The sequence below is a fragment of the Bos javanicus genome, chromosome X, assembly GCF_032452875.1.
Source record: "Bos javanicus breed banteng chromosome X, ARS-OSU_banteng_1.0, whole genome shotgun sequence".
NCBI lineage: Eukaryota > Metazoa > Chordata > Mammalia > Artiodactyla > Bovidae > Bos > Bos javanicus.
This window is the reverse complement of record NC_083897.1, coordinates 104,248,576-104,272,710: the sequence shown is the minus strand read 5'-3', so window position 1 is coordinate 104,272,710 and position 24,135 is coordinate 104,248,576. Positions and strand designations below refer to the sequence as shown.

General features: G+C 39.4%; 2 protein-coding genes across 11 annotated transcripts in view; one reads left to right on the top strand and one right to left on the bottom strand.

The window, feature by feature from the left end:
• The window catches only part of CASK (calcium/calmodulin dependent serine protein kinase), a 372,618-nt gene that overhangs the window by 138,508 nt on the left and 209,975 nt on the right, over positions 1–24,135 (bottom strand). The window lies entirely within an intron of this gene.
• On the top strand, positions 1,758–10,879 carry GPR34 (G protein-coupled receptor 34). 3 transcript variants are annotated; one of them, XM_061410400.1, is made up of 4 exons: positions 1,791–2,085; positions 2,701–2,792; positions 7,971–8,075; positions 9,164–10,879. In XM_061410400.1, the coding sequence occupies exon 4, from the start codon at positions 9,244–9,246 to the stop codon at positions 10,372–10,374; it is 1,131 nt and encodes a 376-aa protein (XP_061266384.1). In that variant the 5' UTR covers positions 1,791–2,085; positions 2,701–2,792; positions 7,971–8,075; positions 9,164–9,243; the 3' UTR covers positions 10,375–10,879. The 3 variants fall into 3 exon arrangements, 2 of the variants coding, with proteins under 2 accessions (XP_061266384.1, XP_061266385.1); XR_009735088.1 differs by lacking the exons at positions 7,971–8,075; positions 9,164–10,879 and adding an exon at positions 5,290–7,951 and having other exon boundaries at positions 1,758–2,085; XM_061410401.1 differs by lacking the exon at positions 7,971–8,075.

Sequence of the window (24,135 nt, the reverse complement as noted above, 5' to 3'; positions counted from 1 at the left end):
GTCCATGGGGTCGCTAAGGGTCGGACACGACTGAGCGACTTCACTTTCACTTTTCACTTTCCTGCATTGGAGAAGGAAATGGCAACACACTTCAGTGTTCTTGCCTGGGGAATCCCAGGGATGGGGGAGCCTGGTGGGCTACCGTCTATGGGGTTGCACAGAGTTGGACACGACTGAAGCGACTTAGCAGCAGTAGCAGCAGCAGGGTCATTAGGGAACTGAAGATTGAAACAGAATTAGTGTTTTGAAAAGGGGATGGCTTAGGTGTGGAAAAATAGCTACTATGATAAAAAATTTATATTAGATTTTATGAAATAGAACATATAATAAACACTAGTCATTAAAAAATTCCTGCCAGGATTCTGAAAAGCTATTTGTACACCTGTGTTTATTGCAGCATTATTCACAACAGTCAAGAGGTAGAAGCAATGCAAATGTTCACTGACAGATGAATGGATAAAGAAAATGTGGTCTATACATACAGTGGAATATTATGTACCTTTAAAAAGTAGTCTGTCATATGGTACAACATGGGTGAACCTCAAGGATATTATGCTAAACAAAGTAAGCCAGGCATAAAAAGCCAAATACTGTATGATTTGACTCAGATGAATTGTCTAGAGTATTGGAAACCACAGAAAGTAGAAAGGTAGTTGCCAACGGTGAGGGTAGAGAGAGGAGGGGTTCTTGTTTAGTGGACACAGAATTTCAGTTTTGCAAGATGAAAAATTTCTAGATACAAACATAACAATAAGTATATTTAGCACCACTGAAGCATATAAATATACTTACACAATATAACTTATATACTTATATAAGTATATAAGTATATATAAGTATACTTATATACTTATAACAATATAAGTATATTTGCACAATATATTTAACACCACTAAACTATACATTTAAAAATAGTTAAGGTAGTTAATTTATGTGCTTTTTTATACCTGCCTTCCCCACATGAAATTCCTCCCAGACCAATACAGTAATGATCTTCCTTCTCAGAAGTTCTAGGGGGAAGTAAGAGCTACAAAATGTTTTTATTCTAGCAATTTAAAAATACTCCATCCCAGGTGTCAAATTTATAACAAACTAAGAGCACTGGAGAATATGATATTTAGTAGAGAGAATGTACTCCAAGATAATTAAAATTGTTAGATAAAGCCCAATGAGTTAAATATTATTTAGTGCAAAATAAACAGAGTTGCAGTGCAATAATTATCGGGAGGATAAGAACTAACTTTTCTTCATTTCAGATGACAACAACCAAAAAAAAGGGGAAATGTGATTAAACTGCAGGGCCAGCAGTTACATAGATGGACATATAGTGGTTAAACACTGGACTAGGACCAAAACACTCCCTGCAGAGTAATTGCACTATTTTCTTTAAAATATAGGAGATATTTCAATCTACTTGGGAGAGTTTATCAAGGAGAGAATACTATTACAAATTTCATCTAATCCTAAAATTATGAGATTCTGTTAGAAAATAAATCCAAGGTCTTAATTAAGGGAATACATAAAATACACTAAGTAACACTTTAAATAATAGAACGATTCATTACTCATGTTACTATAATGCAATACAGGAATGCTATTTTATGTTGATTGCCAGTTTCTAAAATGAATCCAGAAAGAGAAATTAAATGCTTATGCTTTAAAGGTCCAGATAGCATATGACGTATCATTACTTAGGAAAAACAGAAAATGACTATTTTAGCTTAGAATTTATAGACTTCTTTATTTGGGGGGGGAGGAGGGAAAACTTTTCATAATTGTCAAGGTGGAAGGTATTCATGTAAAAGATATAAGCACTTTCCTAAAGTTAAGTGTTGATTGAGCTTAAAGATAAAAGTTTTGCATAGTGGTGAAGTTTTTAATATTTTCACAGGGAGTCTAAGGGTTGTCATATTGAAAAAAGAAAGGAGAAAAATACACCTATTACCACATTCAAATATATTAAAAAAGACTAACCCAACCAATTGCACCACAACCGGATGGAGGAACCCAGCTGACACACCAAGACAAGTCTGTGTGTAGGGAAGCTTGGGGATCAGCTCCTTTTACTTCAGGAGAGCCTGAACTGTGAGTATGCCTTGATTTCAACTGCATAAATGATCCTTTTTGAAGTTACATTTTGATGATCTGAATAATAAAAATGAAACCTGCTTCATGGGTGACTAGCAATGCTTTGCTTCCAGAACTCTGAGTAAACTGCTTGAATGATACCACTGCCTTGACTTGACTTAAAATGAGGCCGTATCTTTTTTAGGATATGCGATGTTTAGGATCATACTATCAATATGGTCACATTGTTTGTACTATGTTTTGTATCCTGGACAAAGACTTGCAGATCTACTTGAATCGATTAAGTTATTTTCATATGCAACACACTTTATTTCCAGTGTATTATAAGTACCTTTTAAGTTATGCTGACTCTCTACTTTTAATGATAGTATTTTCTTTATTATATGGCTTCTATTTTATGGTCATTACCAGATCAATTAAAATTTAAGTTTCATGTTTCAGAGGTTGCTATGGTGAATATTAGAGAAAAGAAAAAGCAAAATACACTTTAGTCAATGCACTTAAATTTAAAAAAATGTTTTAACCACAGTTAAATTGATAACAAAATCTTATGTACTACTAATAGTATTCTTTCCAAAATGACATGCTTTTTAATTTTCATTTTGTATGCAGCAATTAGTGCAATTTTTAAAGCATGGCCTGAGTGATTCAGTGGATATCACGTCAAACCACAAATGTGAAAGGCTGATAGCACTGCCAAATAGGTATGTATTTTCTATGTGATGTTTTCACAAACATAACCAAACTGCATTTTTATACATGAATTTATTATATGGGAATAATTTTCACTGGTATTTTGTTAGCTATAAATTCGGAAAAGCTTCAACTATCTTTTACCATTGATTTTTGGTTGTGCTGGGTCTCTGTCATTTTGTGTGGGCTTTCTCTAACTGTGGTGTGCGGGCTTCTCATTGCCGTGGCTTCTGTAGTTGCAGAGCACAGGCTGTAGGCACATGGGCTTCAGTAGCTGCAGCTCGCAGTAGTTGTGGCTTGCGGGCCCTAGAGCGGGCAGGCTTCAGTACTTGTGGCATACGGGCTCAGGAGTTGTGGCTCGGGGGCGCTAGAGTGTGGGCTCAGTAGTTGTGGGGCATGAGTTTAGTTGCCCCGTGGCATGTGGAATCCTCTTGGACTAGGAATTGAACCTATGTCCCCTGCAATGGCAGGTAGATTCTTATCCTCTGTGCTACCAGAGAAGTCCCCTCAAACTGCATTTAAAAAGCTTTTGCTCATTGGAGGCTACAGTGGAATCTTGGGTCCTGCCCCCCAGTACAGAAGTTCCTATAGCAGCCAGTTGAAAAATTACTGGCCCAGAAAGGTGGTGCTAGTGGGTACAGTGCAGCACTAATAACAGGGTTGCGAACGTCAGGATTTGTCAAGTAATACCATTAAAAACCATTAACCATCTACTATCAAAAAACCACAGTGACCACTTCACACAAGTCACAACTCATATCCACTGGGAAACTGGTCCACTCTGTGAATGTAGTGGTTTGTTTCTTATCTTCACTGGCCATTCTTAACAAATCAAGTAAGTAGTTTTGAAAACATCAGTAAATGGCCTTGGGAACAGAAAGTGACTGGCACATTGTAAAGGAGACAGAAATCAGCCATTAAGTTCAAAATGGGATCTAATCTGTTAATTCATTAATAAATGACAACACTAGCCATTCAATATAGGCTTCTAAATGATGGATATTATTATTATTAAAAAAAATACATTGTTCTCTTTGAGCTTGAAAGTGCAGCAAAACAAGGAAGGTTTATTGGTGATCTTACTCAATTATTATTTATTTTATCTGCAGATTGGAGCTGAGGCAAATGGTTTCAGGCTTTGTGCTAAATGGCTTTCTAGAAACATCTTGATCATGGCTATCAGGCCTAGAAATAAGTTTGAAAGACATACTTTGGGGGAAAATCTGCTCAGCATTCTGAGAATTTCAGCAAACTCTGGATTGACTGACTTATTTTCATGAACATAGCAAACAAAAAGATTAGTACCTTTTCCAAAGAGGTAAATTTAGGTGACATAATCTTTCCTTAAAACTGCTAGTGTGAATAATGTTAAAGGAATCATATCAAAGTATTGCTGACAGAACTCATCATTAATAAAGAAAATGCTGATCATTTGGGATTAGGAGGAGCAAGGTTTGGTGAAACGGATCACTGGCTCTGAAAGTCAGATGGATTGTGTGGCCATGGGTAGCAATCATGAACATCTTTATTTTTCATTAATACCTCCCTCACAAAGTTATTATAAGGATTATATAAATGAAATAATATAAATACTCTTATTAACACACTGCCTGATACACAGCAAATGCTAAATAAATATTACTTACCAGTTCAGTCATCTAGCTCGAGGGTTCAATTCTGACTGTACATTAGAATGCCCTGAGGAGCTTTTAGAGGAAACCATTGCTTGGAGCCCATTCCAGACCAATTAAATCAGAAGATCTAGGGAGGGGGCCAGGCATTGGTATCTTTAAAAAGCCATCAAGAGGATTCTAATACGTAGCCAGGACTGAGAGTTACTGAGAGTCTCTTCTACAAAGTACCCAGTCATGGTAGTCTCAAAAAATCTCTGGTGGTAAGACCCTTACTACTTCCCAAGATAGACGGTTTCATTCTAAAAAAGTATTTCCTTAAAAGGAGACAACATCTGTTTTGGCATTTTCACTCACTGGTCCTTGTTCTGCTTTCGGGAGACACACAACACAAGGTGCAGTCCTTTTCCCCACGGCCTTGAACGCATTCCCATCTCCAGGTGCCCGTTTCCTTCCACTTGCTCCTTGCTCTTCCCCACCCCCACCCCCCACTGGCTGTGTGGCCTTCTGTTAGTGTGCTGCTGAGGATGAAACCCTGTACTCAGGGTCAAACCTTACCAGCTGAGGACAGAACTGGATTAGTAGGACAGTCTTCATTTAAGACACTCCATAGGCATGAAGTCAACCAAGGACAGGTTAGTTTTTGTTGCAGCCACATCACACAATGGATATGGCAACTGCAGTCAACTACAACTGTGTTTCTGTTAATGGAGCTAACGCCCTTCCTGTACTTGAACAGTCGATTTTAATATCCACATGTAGGACTTCACACACTTTTTGAGTAAATCCCTTCTTTCATTCAACAGCATTTATTGTGCTAGGCACTTGGTACACAGAGGCAAATTAAACAGACTTGTTTCCTAACTCTGTTGTTCAGTTGCTCGGTCGTGTCCGACTCTTTGCAACTCCATGGACTGCAGCACGCCAGGCTTCCCTGTCCCTCACCATCTCCCAGAGCCTGCCCAAGTTCACGGCCATTGAATGAGTGATGCCATCCAACCATCTCATCCTCTGTCGCCCTCTAATGGAGTTTAAAATACATTAATGGAGAAAATAAAAGAAAAAAACAAAAAAACCCCTCTACAGTTTTCAAAGTTATTTCAGCTATCTTAGCTCTCAAAATCACGTCACCTGTCATACCTCAGCTCACTTTCATCAGTGGCCATGAGCTGTTTCTACCTGAGCCTCAGTCATCTCCCTATGTGACCACGTAACACAGGTCCTTCTCCAGGGGCCCTTCTCTTCCTGGTAATCTACACTGCACGCTTAGCTCCATTTTTGGCAGCCTGCCATTCTTCCTAGATTGCCTTTTCCTTTTTAGAATTTCAGATCACCAGAAACACGCCTGTACGTTTCTAACAACTTTGTGAAATCTGGCTCCCTGCAGTTGAGACACACAAAAGACTGGACTCAGTCCTCTTGCCTCCCTTCCTCTGTTATTCTGAGCCCTGCACTCTGGGGACAGGCTGTCATTGGGGATTACATAACTTCCTCTTCACCAGTCAGTTCCCCTTCTGAGGATTCAATTTCCCTCTTTACAAAAATTTAAACTGGAATTTCATGCTCTACTAAAATGGTTGCTTCTGGATGAAATTATGGGTAGAGTTTTAAGAAGGGCTAAGTTCTTTCAAATGTTTTTCTCTGTGTATAATGTCAAATCAGAAAATGAATTACAGTAATTCAAATCTACTTTACAGCATTCAAAGTCTGAATGCACACTCCTGAAAAGATATTTTCCGAGAGCAGGGTCTCTGTCATATTCACCTTCATTTTACAAGCAGTATTTAGGAGGTGCTAAATATTAGGAGAGTAAAGAAACATCAACAACCTCAGATATGTGGATGATACCATTCTAATGGCAGAAAGCGAAGAGGAGCTAAAGAGTCTCTGGACGAGGGTAAAGAAGGAGAGTGAAAGAGCTGGCTTAAAACTAAACATTAAAAAAACTAAGATCACGGCATCCAGCCCCATTGCTGCTGCTGCTAAGTCGCTTCCATCGTGTCTGACTCTGTGCGACCCCATAGACGTCTGGTAGCCCACCAGGCTCCCCCGTCCCTGGGATTCTCCAGGCAAGAACACTGGAGTGGGTTGCCATTTCCTTCTCCAGTGCATGAAAGTGAAAAGTGAAAGTGAAGTCGCTCAGTCATATCCGACTCTCAGCGACCCCATGGACTGCAGCCTACCAGGCTCCTCCATCCATGGGATTTTCAAGGCAAGAGTACTGGAGTGGGGTGCCATTGCCTGACAAATAGAGGGTGAAAGGTGGAAGCAGTGACAGATTTCCTGTTCTTGGGCTCTAAAATCACTGTGGATAGTGACTGCAGCCATGAAATCAGAAGATATTTGCTTCTTGGCAGGAAAGCTATGACAAACCTAGACAGTGTGTTGAAAGCAGAGACATAACTCATGACAAAGGTCCATAAAGTCAAGGCTATGGTCTTCCCACTGGTAACATACCATTGTGGGAGCTGGACCGTAAAAAAGGCAGAGCGCAAAAGAATTAATGCCTTCGAACTATGGTGCTGGAGTCCCTTGGATAGCAAGGAGATCAAACCAGTCAATCTTAAGGGAGATCAACTCTGAATACTCACTGGAAGGACTGTTGCTGAAGCTGAAACTCCAGTATTTTGGTCATCTGATGCAAATAGCTGACTTATTGGAAAAGTCCCTGATACTGGGAAAGATTGATGGCAGGAGAAGAGGGTATCAGAGGATGAGATAGCTGGATGGCATGGTGAGGGACAAAGGGGCCTGATCCATGCTGCAGTCCATGGGGTCACAAAGAGTCGGACATGACTGGGCAACTGAACAACAACAGTGGTAAACAACCCGCCTGCCAATGAAGGAGACATAAGAGATGTTCGATCCCCGGGTTGGGAAGATCCCCTGGAGAAAGTAATGGCTACCCACTCCAGTCTTCTTGCCTGGAGAAACCTATGGATAGAGGAGACTGGCAGACTACAGTCCATAGGGATGTAAAGAATCAGACATGACTGAAGCGACTTAGCACGAGATATTCACCAAAATGAAATTAATCAAAAAGTGGTGTTTTAAATCGGTCACTGAACACTTGTATATGCCAGGGTAAACAAAAGAACAGTTTTGTTGTTTGTAGAATGCATTTCTTTCATTTCTACGAACAAAAAACCTAAGGCTTAGAAAAGGTTATTTTATTGACTGAAGGTCACAGAGTTAGTTAGGTCCCATTTTGATATGAGACCCTGAATGTCTGTTACACCTGCTAAGAAGCTTCTGTAATGAAGTATGGCAGTCATTCTAAGAAAGAGATGCGATGAGACCCCCTAGAATCCTATCCTCTCATCTTCTCTTTATGATGACCTCTCAGACTGAGCTCTTCAGAGCTGCCAATGCCCAACAAAGAGCAGGTAACAAATAGCATTGCTTACATTGTCTGCTGCCACAGACAAGTGGAATTCACACACTACCAACAGTCCCAAACGCCCTAGCCCACAGACTATGTCAACTGCAGGTACTTGCTTTCAAAATCTTGGATTGCACGTCCTCTTTCGTATTTACATTGCCACTCTATGCTTCTAGGTCAGCGGACTCTCCAATCTGACTCTCTGGCGGCCATCATCACCTGTCTTGGTTTTGTTTGGTACTTTGCTCTCCTGTGCAAATGTTGCGAGTCTACCTAACCAGGCAAGTGCTGTGCTCTATTGGCCTGTTATATTAATTGCACACCCCGGTAGGCAAGTGATTTTAATACCTTCAATGAGGTGTTAGATTGAAAAAGAAATTTACGACCCTTTCCTCTATTTCTTGGAGAAGGGGATGGCAACCTACTCCAGTATTCTTGTCTGGAGAATTCCTTGGACAGAGGAGCCTGGTGGGCTACAGTCCATGGGTCACAGTCGGACATTTTTCACAATGTCTAAAAAATCAACCATCTACTATTTGTGCAAAGAGTCAGACACAACTGAGCAACTATGCTATGCTATGCTATACTAAGTCGCTTCAGTCGTGTCCGACTCTGTGCGACCCCATAGACGGCAGCCCACCAGGCTCCGCTGTCCCTGGGATTCTCCAGGCAAGAACACTGGAGTGGGTTGCCATTTCCTTCTCCAATGCATGAAAGTGAAAAGTGAAAAGTGAAAGTGAAGTCACTCAGTCGTGTCCGACTCTTATCGACCCCATGGACTGCAGCCTACCAGGCTCCTCCACCCACGGGATATTCCAGGCAGGAGTACTGGAGTGGGGTGCCATTGCCTTCTCCGTACTATAGGTGCAAAAATGAATGAATGAATGAATGAATGCCATCTATGAGGGACAGAGTCAAGGCAGGAAACTGGACAGGGGTCAGCAGTGGGTTCAGTTCACTCATGTCTTACTCATGTCTCACTCACGTCTTCACTTTAGGGAAACTGACAACTCATCTTTGAAAAATATAAGCTGTCATCTCTATCTCCATTTCTATTCCCATCCCAGCTTCCCCAAGAAAAGACAAGTCCATAGTTCAGTTGATTTTAATATAATAACAGACCTTGAACACGGACCATAGGATAGAAAAAGTTAGTGTAGGATGCTCCAACAGCTTCTACACTATGTGCTGCTTGGCTTGTGATACCATAATGCTCCTGCATAGATTGTGCAGATATCCACATGGGCCAAAGTAGGATAAAAGTTTCTTATAATGTCTGAAAAATCAATCATTTACTATTTGTGCTTTGAGCTAAAGTATTGTTACAAACGTAACAACAACTCACTCAATGTTTGGCATTCTGTTGTAGGAAACATCTGAGGACATAAAAGCTACACTCAAGGAACATGTCCTTTTAGCACCTTCACTTTTTGATCTCTACAGAAGAGAATGAGAAGTCAGATGGTGACGATGATGACAACTTCAGTCAGCAGCTGGTCTTGCTCCTCCAAAGGAGTGCACTTTAATTATAGCGTTCAATCACCACACAACGTCTCAGGAGCATCAAATTTTACTGCCTGCTCCATGGATGAAAAATTACTCTCCAGTGTGTTAATAACATTCTACTCTGTTATTTTCATCATGGGGCTGGTTGGAAACATTATTGCCCTCTATGTATTCCTGGGTATCCACCGCAAAAGAAATTCCATTCAGATTTACCTACTCAATGTAGCCATTGCAGACCTCTTACTTATCTTCTGCCTCCCCTTCCGAATAATGTATCACATTAATCAAAACAAGTGGACACTAGGTGTGATTCTTTGCAAGGTTGTGGGAACACTATTTTATATGAACATGTATATTAGCATTATTTTGCTTGGATTCATCAGTTTGGATCGTTATATCAAAATTAATCGGTCTATCCAACAACGGAAGGCAATAACAACCAAGCAGAGTATTTATGTTTGCTGTATAGTATGGGTAATTGCTCTTGCTGGATTTTTAACTATGATTATTTTAACCCTTAAGAAAGGAGGTCATAATTCCACAATGTGCTTCCATTACAGAGATAAGGTCAATGCAAAAGGAGAAGCAATTTTTAACTATGTTCTTGTGGTAATGTTCTGGCTCATTTTCCTACTAATCATCCTTTCATATATTAAGATTGGGAAGAATCTATTGAGGATTTCTAAAAAGAGGTCAAAATTTCCGAATTCTGGTAAATATGCCACTACCGCCCGGAATTCCTTCATTGTGCTCATCATTTTTACTGTATGTTTTGTTCCCTACCACGCCTTCCGATTTGTCTATATTTCTTCACAGCTAAATGTGTCGTCTTGCTATTGGAAGGAAATCGTTCACAAAACCAATGAGATCATGCTGGTTTTCTCATCTTTTAACAGCTGTTTAGATCCAGTCATGTATTTCCTGATGTCCAGTAATATTCGCAAGATAATGTGCCAGCTTCTTTCTAGACGATTTCAAGGGGAAGCGAGCAGGAGTGAAAGTACTTCAGAATTTAAACCAGGATACTCCCTACATGATACATCTGCCGTGGCTAAAATTCAGACTACTTCTTAAAGCACTTATGATGAACATATGAAAAAGTGATAAAATGAAGCCTAATTCCCTGAAGAACAAAAAATCATGAAACAAAGCTCAGGTCTTCCTGAAGTTCTTTGCTTATCTGTGATATTTCATTTGCTTAATTGTAGTATATTTCAAGAGTAAGCTCACAGTCATCACTGGAGTACATTTGTATATAAAATCTTTTACAAATATATTGTTAGGCTAATGCTGTTAACATAGATTATAAAATTAACTGAAATTTATGGTTTTGACTATAGAATAATGAAAGAAAACGTCATAGTTTCTCAAGTCACTAAAGTAATTATTCAAAATCAAGTACCTAATACTAATTTAAAGTGTGTTTAACAGTTAACTGATTTCAGGACTGACTTACAATGTCAGAAAATATATGTTCATTGTCATTTGAAAAGCTTGTATAATTTGCCACTGTATTCATTTATGTCTAAGCCTATCAACAGATAAAATGATAATTAATAAAATTCTAACAAATCTGAAATCAACCTATTATCTATGACTTCTTAGATAAAATGGAAAGAATTTAAATACTGTACAGTAAAAATCAAACGATAGATGAGCTAAAATTCAATAGCCTAGCAATAGGACTTAAGACTGCAACTTACTTAAAACAGATTTATTAGCAATTTAGCCATCTTGGACCGCACAGTTTGGTAAAGTATAATTAAAGATGCATATACCCTATGAGCCAGCAAGTTTACTGCTAGGTATACATCTTACAGAAGCACTGAAACGTATACATAAAACACATGTAAAGATGCTCACTGACCTACTGCTCATAATACTAAACAAATGGAAACAACCTAAGTATGAGTATGCATCAGCAAAGGAAAGGAGAAATAAACTACATCTGCATGCATCAACATGGAGAATTCTCAAAAATAACATTGAATAAAAAACAAACAAAAACTGCAAAGGGTATCTACCATAAGAAATAATTTATGTAAAATACAAAACCATGTTCATATTCTTTACAGATCTATACATATGCAATAAAAATATAAAACATATGTGGTAGCACAAACATATACACCAATTTGAAGTTAATGGTTACATCTGGAGAGATTCGAAGCAAACATGGCAAATTATTAATAATGTTTGTTAAGCCTGTGTGGTGGTACATGAGTGTTATATTATTTCTGGTATATATCTTAGTGTTTAAAATATTTCATAACAATACAGAAAACCTGTAGAATACAATTAAAAGCAAATTCTGAAATTTTCATGTACGTTAAAAAATAACTAGAGAGTAAACTAAGAGAAAGGGTCCTTATATTCTTTTAAAAAATTTTTATTTTACTGAAGTACAGTTGTACATTCTTTTTCATATTCTTTTCCATTATGGTTTATCATAGGATACTGAATATAGTTCCCAGCACTATGCAGTAGGACCTTAATTTTTTATTACTTTGCTTTGACAACAACAAATACCAAAATGAAATTGAGTAAGTATGACAATACTGATTTCCTCTCATGTTCTCAATTTTTTTTTACATTGTTAGTAAACATTTTATATCCCTATGTGTCTTTATTGTAAACATACAGTTTGAATGGTTAAATTACATTATCTATTATTAGTAGTAGTTAAGGAACATTAAAAGTAACATACGTACTCATAATTCTAGAAGCTTTCTCATTATTTATATTAAATGTGACAATTCCTATAAAGCCCTGCACAATGGCATTATCAAAGAATAAAAAAGTACACTAAGTCAGTTCTTGCTATAATATTTGTGTTAAAATAAATCTTGATAAAAGTCAACCTATAACAACAGATGTTATAGTAACCTGAATCCTTATAGTAACCTATACACCTCACAGTAACCTGAATCCTGTAGAATATTTCTACATTTTTAGAAAAACTTGCTAAACATCAAATTCGAAGCTATTTATTATATATAGTTTTCTATTTCTTATTGAAATACTGTCCCTAGCTCCCCCAAGCCAAGGTTTAGTTCTAGAAGCATACAGAAAAGGGAAATGCAAAAGTATATACGTATCCTCACCTTGCAACAGATCTTCAGAACAAGTCTCTAAATAATATCTCACATATGCAAAACCAAACAAAGGCAAAATTAACTGCCTGGTTGCAAGAGTAAAACCTAAATGCTGAGTATTGCTGTTAGTTTTGGAAAAGTTATTCTGTGCAGAGCTGGGTTTGATGGCAGTTGAATTTCTAAGATCAGGTCAATAGAAGAAGAAAATGATGTTCTAGTACAGAAGGTTTTATTTTCAACTTCTTTTAAAAATAGATTCTTTAGTCCTGCTGATATGAAAGTAGAACTAATATAATTACAGCTCTGTGAAGCAAAGCATTACTGAAAGTTATCCACAAGAGAAAAACAGCATGAAATAGAGTTTTCTCAACAGGCAGCCTGGATTCTGCAGAAACATATTAACAGGCTAATTATTTTCTAGTTTTTTGAAATATGAATGGAAACTTCTTTTAACAGATATTAAATTTTATTCTTATCCTTTACTAATGATGGCACTGCATGGAGCAAATGCAAAGATAAACTTATCAGTGGAGCAGAGCTCACATCTCTATGCAGACCCTCAATGATACATGAGAAGATTACATGCCAAATTAATCTCTCAAAAGGGTAGAAGCAGAAACAAATCAGAGGGCAACCCAAGATTCTCGATGTGCAAGAATCTTGCAAAGTGGGTTTAAAACTTTTCTGGGTGACTGATACACTTTCCTCCTTCAGAGAGAATCCCTACAAATGAAGACAACATCACAAAAAGCATTGGGGAAGGAAGAAATCATAAATAGTGCTGCACTTATTGAAAATAGTGTTGTGGTTATTTAAAAGAAAATAAAAAGCCAATTTAGAGATGGTTGGATGGCATCGACAATGGACATGATTTTGAGCAAACTCATGGATGGTGATGGACAGGGTAGATGGTGATGGACAGGGAAGCCTGGCGTGCTGCAGTCCATGGGGTCGCAAAGAGTCAGACACGACTGAGCAACTGAATAACAACAACTTGTATCATACCCCTCAAAAATTCCAAGTGGATCAGAGTTAAATGTAAATAATGAATGCATTAAAACACTAACTCATCTGTGGAAGGGAGAGGACTTCCTGTTAATAAAATAGAAATAACCATAGGGAAAGATGCATAGTTTTGACTTTAAAAAGTAGACTATTTTTGGGGGGTGTCAAAAACTGTAAACAAAAATAAAAGCTAAAGCACAAAATGGGAAAAATACTCACAACAGATATGACATTTACTGGAGAGTCTTCTATGTCAGGCACCAAAGGACACCATAAACTTCTAAAGAAACTTGTATTTTTGATCAGAACAAAGCAATTGAATCTCACTATATAATCTGAATTATGTCAACTTGGTTGAGATAGACTCTCACAATGGATGATACAGTGTCCTTTTTCATAGATACTTGACCCAGTTGAGAACACAATTCCTCTAAGTGCCTCAGTTTAAGATGTGGAGGGCTGGTTTCATGGTGGTTTCACAATAGACCCTATGCTAAAAAGAAGTGCTAGGTTTGTCCTAAACTTCTATTTTGCCCCTTCAAGTTCACATACAAGGGAGTAGGAAGCAAGGTATTGAATAAAATATATTTGTTGATGTGCCTTTTACTGTGCTGGGTGCTTGACATGCATTAAAATCATTTAGTCCTAACTGCATTGTGATGGAAGTATCAACTGCATTTTTCATGCAAGTTGGTAGACTTTTATTCCATAGGCACTATCTCTGCTAAAACACTGCTTTTCATTTTGCATTTTATTTTGCCCAAGCAAAATGGTAATCACTGAGATGTCTTCTGTTATTAAAAAAACACATCATACATGGGCATTACTATGTAGTTAGGGCAAAAAATCTGCTATTACTCATCAAAAGTATGTGATATAAAAAAACCAACATCTTAAAAAACTAGTTTTCTAGCTATCACACATTCATACACTCTGTAAAAGCTCTGCCTGAAATATGGATGATTAAATGGTACAAAAGCAAGTTGAACAGAAGGAGAAAAAAAGAAATCAAATTAAAGCATCTCACCCTTATTAATTTTGCTTCTAGCCCAGGAAATGCACAAAGAACCATCCTAAGATAAGCTTTGGAAAGGTTTCTAATTATGGTTTGGATACAGGTATTGATGATGCACAGAATCTCTTTTTTGCTTTAGTAAGCCATACAAGCTATTCCAGGGGCAACAGTGAACTGTTATACTCTGGTTTGGAGAAGGAAATGGCAACCCACTCCAGTATTCTTGCCTGGAGAATCCCATGGATGGAGGAGCCTGGTGGGCTACAGTCCACAGGGTCACAAAGAGTTGGACACAACTGAGCGACTTCGCTTTGGTAATTCCACATATACTCTTCTTTTAGGTATAAAATAGTTCAAACATACAACAAAGCAAAAATACAAAAATACAATGTAACAGGCAGCTAAGCACCCATCAGGGAGATTGTGCAGATGTCAAATGTTTGGGCTGTATTCACTTGACTGTTTCCTTGTACCTATACATAATCTAAGAAGATATACTAGAGCTCATCTCGAGGTTGCCGCTTGCCTAAAGTTAGTGTATATTTCTCTGGTGTACATGTTTACCCTATTATAACATATGTAGGGAGAAGGTGATAGCAGCCCACTCCAGTACTCTTGCCTGGAAAATCCCATGGATGGAGGAGCCTGGTGGGCTGCAGTCATGGGGTCGCGAAGAGTCAGACACGACCGAGCGACTTCCCTTTCACTTCTCACTTTCATGCACTGGAGAAGGAAATGGCAACCGACTCCAGTGTTCTTGCCTGGAGAATCCCAGGGACAGGGGAGCCTGGTGGGCTGCCGTCTATGGGGTCGCACAGAGTCGGACACGACTGAAGCGACTTAGCAGCAACATACATAAGTGGTACGAATAACAATGTACATTAGCTTTTGTTTTAAAAATTTACACAAACAGTATCTTACTAATACACCCTTTTGTAATTTTTTTCACTCAAATTGTGTTTATGTGGATATATGAAGGTCCCCCTCATTCATCTTCACAGATGCATAGTGTTTATTGTGAGAACAAACAACCGTTTGATTCTCCGTTTCTCCTAACAATGGGCCTTTAGGTGGTTTCCACAGTTTTGTTATTAGAAACCACGTTCAAGTGAAGTCTCCTGCGCGCATGTGTGGAAGTTTTCTATGGCTGACACCGAGAAGTAGAAATGCTTGGTTGTAAAGGGTATACACATTTTCATTTTATTTCACTTGTGACGAACTGCTCTCTAAAGTGATTTTTATCAATTTATACACCTATTCCACCACTAGTAAGATGAGAGTTCCTCTACCCACATCGTCACCAATACTTTAGTTTTATCAGATTTACTAACTTTTGCCAATCTGAGAGGTGCGAAATGGCATCTCCCCAGGGTTTTAATTTGCATTTCCTTGATTACAAGTGAAAAGGAGCAGCAGCATCTCTTTGCCCATTCATGTTTCTTCTTGGGTGAATGATCTATTCATATCTAAACCTCCTTCCCTTTTCCCTATAATGAGTTGCCTGTATTGTTTTCTTCTTTCAAATCATTGACATAATTCTTTAGATATTCTGTATACTAATCTTTGGTTCTTTATATGGGTTGCAAATAACTTCTACCAGTCTGAGACGTGTCTTTTACTTTGCTTATGGTTTCTTCTGCCAGTCACCACAAGGAAAGGAAGACATTTTCTAATCAATAAATCTAGAGGAACCCTGGCCTTCTGGAATACAGACACCCTTCAAGGACCAAGCTAAAGAATTTGTAGATGAAATGATCTTATAATCAGACAGCTTAGCATTTCATTCAGTTATAGTACACAGGAGTGCAAATGAGGTGTCCTTTGAGAAGAAAAATGTTTCCTGAGTGTTAACCTACAAAATTCAAACATGTTAGTATAGACATGCAAATTATTTTAGAGGGATAGAATGTCTCCTAGACCAGGAGTAGATCTGTTAAATGTATCAACATATTTAAAGAAAGAACTGGCCATTCACTAGCAGGTGAGAGAAACTTGGAAGAAAAAGTGAGGTGGAGACTATGAAGATGTTGGTATTGCCCATCCGCACAGAGTCCAGGAGAAAACTCTTAATCAATGGACCAAGAATATTATCACCCCACTGGTAAGGCCACAGTGAGGATTATGGTGGGGCTGGATCCAATTGGTCTTCTTAGCCTAGTGACATTAAATATTAGATAATGATCTAGGAGGCAGCATAACAGGTTCATAGGGCAGCTGTTGCAACCAGACTGACTGAGTTCAATTTCTTGCTTCATCACTTACTATGTAACCTTGTACAAGCTCTCTTTCCTCTACTGAGAAAATAAGAATAATAGGAATACCTAACTCATAGTGTTGTGAAGGCTAAATGAATGAATACATGTTCCTAGCCATTAAGAAACATTCAATGTATGTTACTGAAATACTCAAATGCCAAAAGAAAGACAGGGGAAATATACAAAATGGAATGGTCAGAAGCTTAAGATAAACATCAGAACTATGAAGATACACAGTGGAAGCTGACTTGGACCAAATGAGGTGGGGAAAGCACTTAGAAAGGGCAATTGAGCTTTCACCAACAACAGCAAAGTCCAGGACAAGAGCCGTGCAGACTCGTGCTATTTTGTGCTGGTCAGAACCATATTCTGAAACTTGAGCAAGTAGCAGAGCAGAGGAGAAAGGGGTGGTTTGAAAGAATGGGATTATTTAGCCTTAAAGCAGAACACTAAAGGAAAGACAGAACAAAACTGTGTGTGTGCAGGTGCGCGTGTGTGTGTGGCCTCAGCGAGCAAGCAGAAAGAGGACCAGTGAAGGACAGGAGCTGCAAAAGCAGCATGTTTCACCTGACTATAGAATAGGAAGCCAGTGAGTTATCTGCTAGCAGAACTATTTCATTATAGATGGATCCTCAGCAGGCTGGGAAGGCAGCATTTTGAGCACTTAATAAGGTTTGGGTCTGATGTTCCTAAGATCTCTTTGACAGAAGTTTTGGGTTTTGCCTTCATAATGAGTGGCAACCAGGGGCCACGGGTGATCTTTGTTGGTCCATCAGGCTGTGCCTGTATAGTCATGGCCTCGGGCTCTTCAGACTGTGCGGCCGAGGTGGGGTGGTGCAGAGGAAGGAGGCTGCTTGCTGTATGGTCAGTGGTCCCCAAGCAGTTTTCCAGAACTTTCTTTTGTAGCAGATTTGTTCATTCATTCATTAATATTCACTGCTAGAGAGACTGCTTAAACTCTACCTAAAATAAATCACTGGATTCTGGGAGTTTTGTGACATTTGTTATGTTAGGTGCTCATTGTAGGGTAAGGGAATTAGAGAAGGCGAGGTTCGGAAAAAGAACGAGACTGGCACTTAACAGGAACAGATCACCTTTAATGAGGCGAGAAGGGGCAGCAGTCAGATTAGTGAGCTGTTGCACTAACCCAAGAAAAAAATAAGTATATACAGGCATATATGTGGAAATCTACTGTCTTAAGGAGGCCTGTTCTTCTCCAAGGTTGTTCAGGTTAGTTATCTCTTAAATGGCTGGGGCAAGGAATTCTGGAGATTGGCCAGAGGCTGGGGTCGGCTGGGAGCTGGGTATAATCAACCTTAAGGTCCATTTTTTTCTTGGGGTGAGAGAGTTCTTTGTTTTGCATAGAATGGTGGGGAGGACCCAGAGGGGAGTTTCAAGTCCAGGCTATTTTGAGCCGTGTAACTTTCCTTCACTCACGTCTTTGTTTTGTTACTGTCACTTGGCTTTGTTATGTGTAATCAGAGTGGTTGAATAGGTTACCACCTTGGATCCTGAACTGGGAGACAAGACACCTTCACTGTACAACTGCCTCAATGGTATAAACTCAGGTGGGAATGGTAATCACTCTGATGTGTGATTATTTTCAAATGTTATCCAGTGGCAAACTTCTGGACTAAAAGATCTAGATGCCTTCCTTTAACACGGGTGGCAATGCTGTTACAGGCCCTTTCCTGTTACACACATTTCCTTTCTATGTTTCCTACCTCTTCTCATGTTCTATCCCCTACCAGGACCTTCTAGCACCCCCAATACCCTCAACTCTAATTCTTTCCTCTCCTATGCTCAGCAGCACCTCTTTCTCTTCCCCAGTTGAGTTTTATCTGTTTTCTGACTTTCTCTTTGAATCGCCTTTCTCACAATGTAGTGTCCTCTTATGTGTCCCCTGATCTGTCGGAAGCAGAAATGTTTCATTATTTGGGTGGAAATTTGGTTTGTACTCAAAAGAAAAACACTGTTTCCGTTATATTAAAAACAACTTTCAGCTGGTTGCAAAGGGAACTGATGGTTTGCATGCATGTTCATATTCAGTTCCCCTTTGTGGCCAGTGAGACTTGAAAAACACTGGAACACACAGGGTCAGCTCTTGTGCAGACTGATTATAGAGTTCCAAATATATGTGGCAAGTGGTGAGAGGAGTCAGCTAAATAAGTAAATAAGGGTCTCATGCTCTGTCAGCTGGCATTTGTGATCCTGCAAATAACTAAACCTCCAGTAATAAGTACAACCTAGCATGGTGGAGGGAACGCTACTAGAGGGGCAAGCTAGAATAATCATCTTTCTATATCCTTTCAGGCTCTAGTATTGGAGATATCTGGGGCTTCCCCGATGGTTCAGATGGTAAAGAATCTGCCAGCGATGCAGGAGACAGGGGTTCGATCCCTGCGTTGGGAAAATCCCTTGGAGGAGGGTGTGGCAACCCACTCCAGTATTCTTGTCTGGAGAATCCCAAGGACAGAGGAGCCTGATGGGCTACAGTCCATAGGGTCACAAAGAGTCAGACATGGCTGAGGTGACTTAGCAAGCAGGCAGGCATTGGAGATATCATGTCCACTTTAGTGTACTGATTCCTAAGATGTTGATGCTCACTCTTGCCATCTCCTGCCTGACCATGTCTAATTTACCTTGATTAATGGACTTAACAAAAATTCCAGGTTCCTATGCAGTATTGTTGCTTACAGCACTGGACTTTACTTTCACCACCAGACACATCCACAAATGAACGTTGTTTCTGCTTTGGCCCAGCCGCTTCATTCTTTCTGGGAGCTATTAGTAATCGCCCTCCACTCTTAGGATCCACTTCTTATAATCAGGTTAGCAGAAAAAGACTTTTCCTCTAGTTTTACTGAAAAGCTAGACTAGTTCTGGAAATAGAAAGGGGCTATTTACAGAGGATAAAAAGTACAAAGGAAAGAGTATGGATTCCTGATACTTTCAATACACCTCTTCATAGAAGAAATGAGCAAAAGAAAATGACAGCTCCAAGACTGAAGCGAGGCACAGTGGGTATGTCTTTGCAAAGTAAAGTTTTCTTTTTGGATGTTATCCAAGAAACAATGGACTCTGAGGCACACATACTGTATTAATCCTTAAGGAAGAGCCACTGTATTGTACTTTGAGGGAAAAAATATAAAAATCTAGTTAGAACATTGCTGTTGCAAGTGCATTAAAGAAAAGATGGTACATTAAAATTCTCTACAGCTCTTCCCATCGAGAAGTGGAGTCTTGGCCCATCTCTTGAGTCTGAGCAGGTACTGTGACTTGCTTTGACCAATAAAATGTAGTGGACATTGTACGCCATCTGAGCAAAGCCTTAAGAGGCCTCGCAGCTTCCAGTTTTGTGCTCCTGGAACCCCAAGACCACCACAGGGTAAATAAACCCAGGATGAAAAATTACATGGCGAGAGATACTTAGCCTGTACCACCATCTCAGCTGAGGCTCCAGACATGAGCGAGGCCATCGGAGACCACTGAGGCTCAGCTGAGCTGCCCGATAATGAAGAAGCTGCGTGAATGACCCCAGAACAAATTGCAGGACTGAGAATGAACCAATGGTTGTTGTCAGAAGTCACCAAGGCTAGGCGTGGTTTGGTATGCAGCAGCAGATAAATGATGCACATAACATTAAAAGTACGTATGCCATTAATTTCTAAAAGGTGACAACAAATATAGTAAGTAATTTCATTGACAAAAAAGACAATGCCTTGAATTATTTTGCTTAAAAGCTGTGTGTGTGTATCTGGGTATGAAGGAGAGAAGGGGAGAAATTTATTTTCCAAACCACTGAAGGGTGGGGAGTGGAAAGCCTATTGAAGATTTAGTAATGAACAATGTGTTGACAGAGATAAAAACAAGCATATGCTGTGTGATGAGGCAACTGGTTAGGTGATCTCTTAAGAGGGGATCTACAGAGTTTCTTAAGCAGACAGGAAGAAGTGACTACAGGGGAAGGTCAAGGTAATTTCTCCCCTGCTTTCTTCATTAGGTAAAAGACCTTTTAAATGACATCGATTAATAACATGACGCGACATTCTGTTTTCATTACAAACCTTTTAGTATTATTTGAGTTTACAAAACTATGTCCATGAATTGCTATGATTAAAAAAAAGTTAAGAAAAGCTACAGATATGAGAAAAACTTTCATATAATAAAATGTCAGACTTTCTTTTTACCACTACGGTAACTGTAGTTGTGAATGACTTTACGAAGGTAGTGCTTGTGGTAATCACTAGTATAAAGCAAAACAAAATCTCCAAAGGACATAGCCTATTAAAGACAGATGAGTGTCAATGGGTTTTCAGCTTAAGGACAGAAATCCATTGTCCATACAATGACTTTTATCTTACCACGTTTAAAGTGTTTTCCAGCTACGAAAATAAAGAAGTTTATCATTTTCTCAGAGCTTAAAAAAAAAAAAACACCTAAACTTTTAAATTGTTCTAATTTTCTAGCTGGAAGATAGTGCAAAGCAGGCAGCTTATGCTTCAGCCTTTAACAGCAAAAGAGGTTTAACTAGGGCTGGTAGTAGATTGCCCTCTACTGGTCAAAGCATCACCAAAGAAATGATTCTCTACAGACTTTTTCCTGTGTTAAAATTTAACTGTGGTTGCTTCTTTTCAATTTTCTCTACCAAATACTTTTGGTGATATGGAATTCCAGAGAACTTATGTTTCCTGGGTTCAATATTTATTTGTAGGTTTATTAAAACTACATTTTAGACTGGCTTTTGATGGAGGAAGAACAAGAGACTACATGGTAATATTAGAAACTATACCACACATAGTACAATTTGAGAAATATCTAATGAAACACCAACACTTGATTAGAGTGATACCTTAAAATGACTACTTCAAGTCTAATGTATCTCTACCAGTCAAAATATTATGAAGACACAACCACCAATATAAGAAATGATTCAGACAAGGATCACCAATGAATGCTAAAATCCACTGGGTAAAATGGAGAAAAATATATTTAGAGAGTCTCAAAATATGACACCCTCAGATTACTTATCAATTACAAAGGGCAAAAGCACTTCTCCAGTATAATGGAGAAGTGAAGTGAAGTGCAGTCGCTCAGTCGTGTCCGACTCTTTGTGACCCCATGGACTGTAGCCCACCAGGCTTCTCCCTCCATGGGATTTTCCAGGCATGAGTACTGGGGTGGGGTGCTATTTCCTTCTCCAGGGGATCTTCCCAACCCAGGGATTGAACCCGAGTCTCCCGCATTGCAGGCAGACGCTTTACCATCTGAGCCACCAGGGAATCTGTATAATGGAGAGTTGGCAGCAATTAATAAATGTCCAGATTGAAACATGATACAGTTTTGGTCACCAGGAATATTTGGTCACCTTTACCTAAACAGTCCAGATTCTGGTAGCAGCGAAGAATATGGGATCTGAAGTCATACTACCAGTGACTTCAGTAATAGCCATACAGTATACCAGGTGTAGTACCATCAACAAGTTATTTATCCTCTATGGACCTAAGTCTCCTCACCTAGGAAATGACTAATAATGGTACCCATCTCAGAGATATTTTAATTAAATATAGCATAAAAAATAAATGAATTAATATATATATATATATATAAAGCACTTCAGTGGTTATCATTTGTTATTATTATAAATTTCCTAAAAGTGGTTCTCAGGAAAGCTTGTTACTGCAAAACCTGGGGCTCTTAATAAGAGAAAATAAATATAGACACTAATAGGTCGAGAGGAGCTACCCCATGCCCGAGGTCAGGGGTGGCGGCCGAGAGGAGCTACCCCACATCCAAGGAGCGGTGGCTGAGCGGGCGCAGGAGGGCCTACAGGAGCTACTCCATGTTCAAGGTCAGGAGGGGCGGCGGTGAGGAGATACCCCTTGTCCAAGGTAAGGAGCAGTGGCTGCACTTTCCTGGAGCAGCTGTGAATAGATACCCCATGTCCAAGGTAAGAGAAACCCAAGTAAGACAGTAGGTATTGCAAGAGGGCATCAGAGGGCAGACACATTGAAACCATAATCACAGAAAACTATAGTCAATCTAATCATATGGACCAGAGCCTTGTCCAACTCAATGAAACTAAGCCATGCCCTGTGGGGCCACCCAAGATGGGCGGGTCATGGTGGAGAGGTCTGACAGAATGTGGTCCACTGGAGAAGGGAATGGCAAACCACTTCAGTATTCTTGCCTTGAGAACCCCATGAACAGTATGAAAAGGCAAAATGATACTGAAAGAGGAACTCCCCAGGTCAGTAGGGGCCCAACATGCTACTGGAGATCAGTGGAGATATAACTCTAGAAAGAATGAAGGGAAGGAGCCAAAGCAAAAACAATACCCAGTTGTGGATGTGACTGGTGATAGAAGCAAGGTCCGATGCTGTAAAGAGCAATATTGCATAGGAACCTGGAATGTTAGTTCCATGAATCAAGGCAAATTGGAAGTGCTCAAACAGGAGATGTCAAGAGTGAACGTCGGCATTCTAGGAATCAGCAAACTAAAATGGACTGGAATGGGTTAATTTAACTCAGATGATCATTATATCTACTACTGCGCGCAGGAATCCCTTAGAAGAAATGGACTAGCCATCATGGTCAACAAAAGAGTCCAAATGCAGTACTTGGATGCAATCTCAAAAATGACAGAATGATCTCTGTTCGTTTCCAAGGCAAACCATTCAATATCACAGTAATCCAAGCCTATGCCCCAACCAGTAACACTGAAGAAGCTGAAGTTGAACAGTTCTATGAAGACTTACAAAACCTTTTAGAACTAACACCCAAAAAAGATGTCCTTTTCATTATAGGGGACTGGAATGCAAAAGTAGGAAGTCAAGAAACACCTGGAGTAACAGGCAAATTTGGCCTTGGAATACGGAATGAAGCAGGGCAAGGGCTAATAGAGTTTTGACAAGAGAATGCATTGGTCATAGCAAACACCTTCTTCCAACAACACAAGAGAAGACTCTACATGTAGATATCACCAGATGGTCAACACCGAAATCAGACTGATTATATTTTTTGCAGCCAAAGATGGAGAAGCTCTATACAGTCAGCAAAAACAAGACCAGGAGCTGACTGTGGCTCAGACCATGAGCTCCTTATTGCCAAATTCAGACTTAAATTGAAGAAAGTAGGGAAAACCACTAGACCATTCAGGTATGACCTAAATCAAATCCCTTATGATTATACAGTGGAAGTGAGAAATAGATTTAAGGGCCTAGATCTGATAGATAGAGTGCCTGATGAACTATGGACTGAGGTTCGTGACATTGTACAGGGGACAAGGATCAAGACCATCCCCATGGAAAAGAAATGCAAAAAAGCAAAATGGCTGTCTGGGGAGGCCTTACAAATAGCTGTGAAAAGAAGAGAAGCAAAAAGTGAAGGAGAAAAGGAAAGACATAACATTTGAAGGCAGAGTTCCAAAGAATAGCAAGGAGAGATAAGAAAGCCTTCCTCAGCG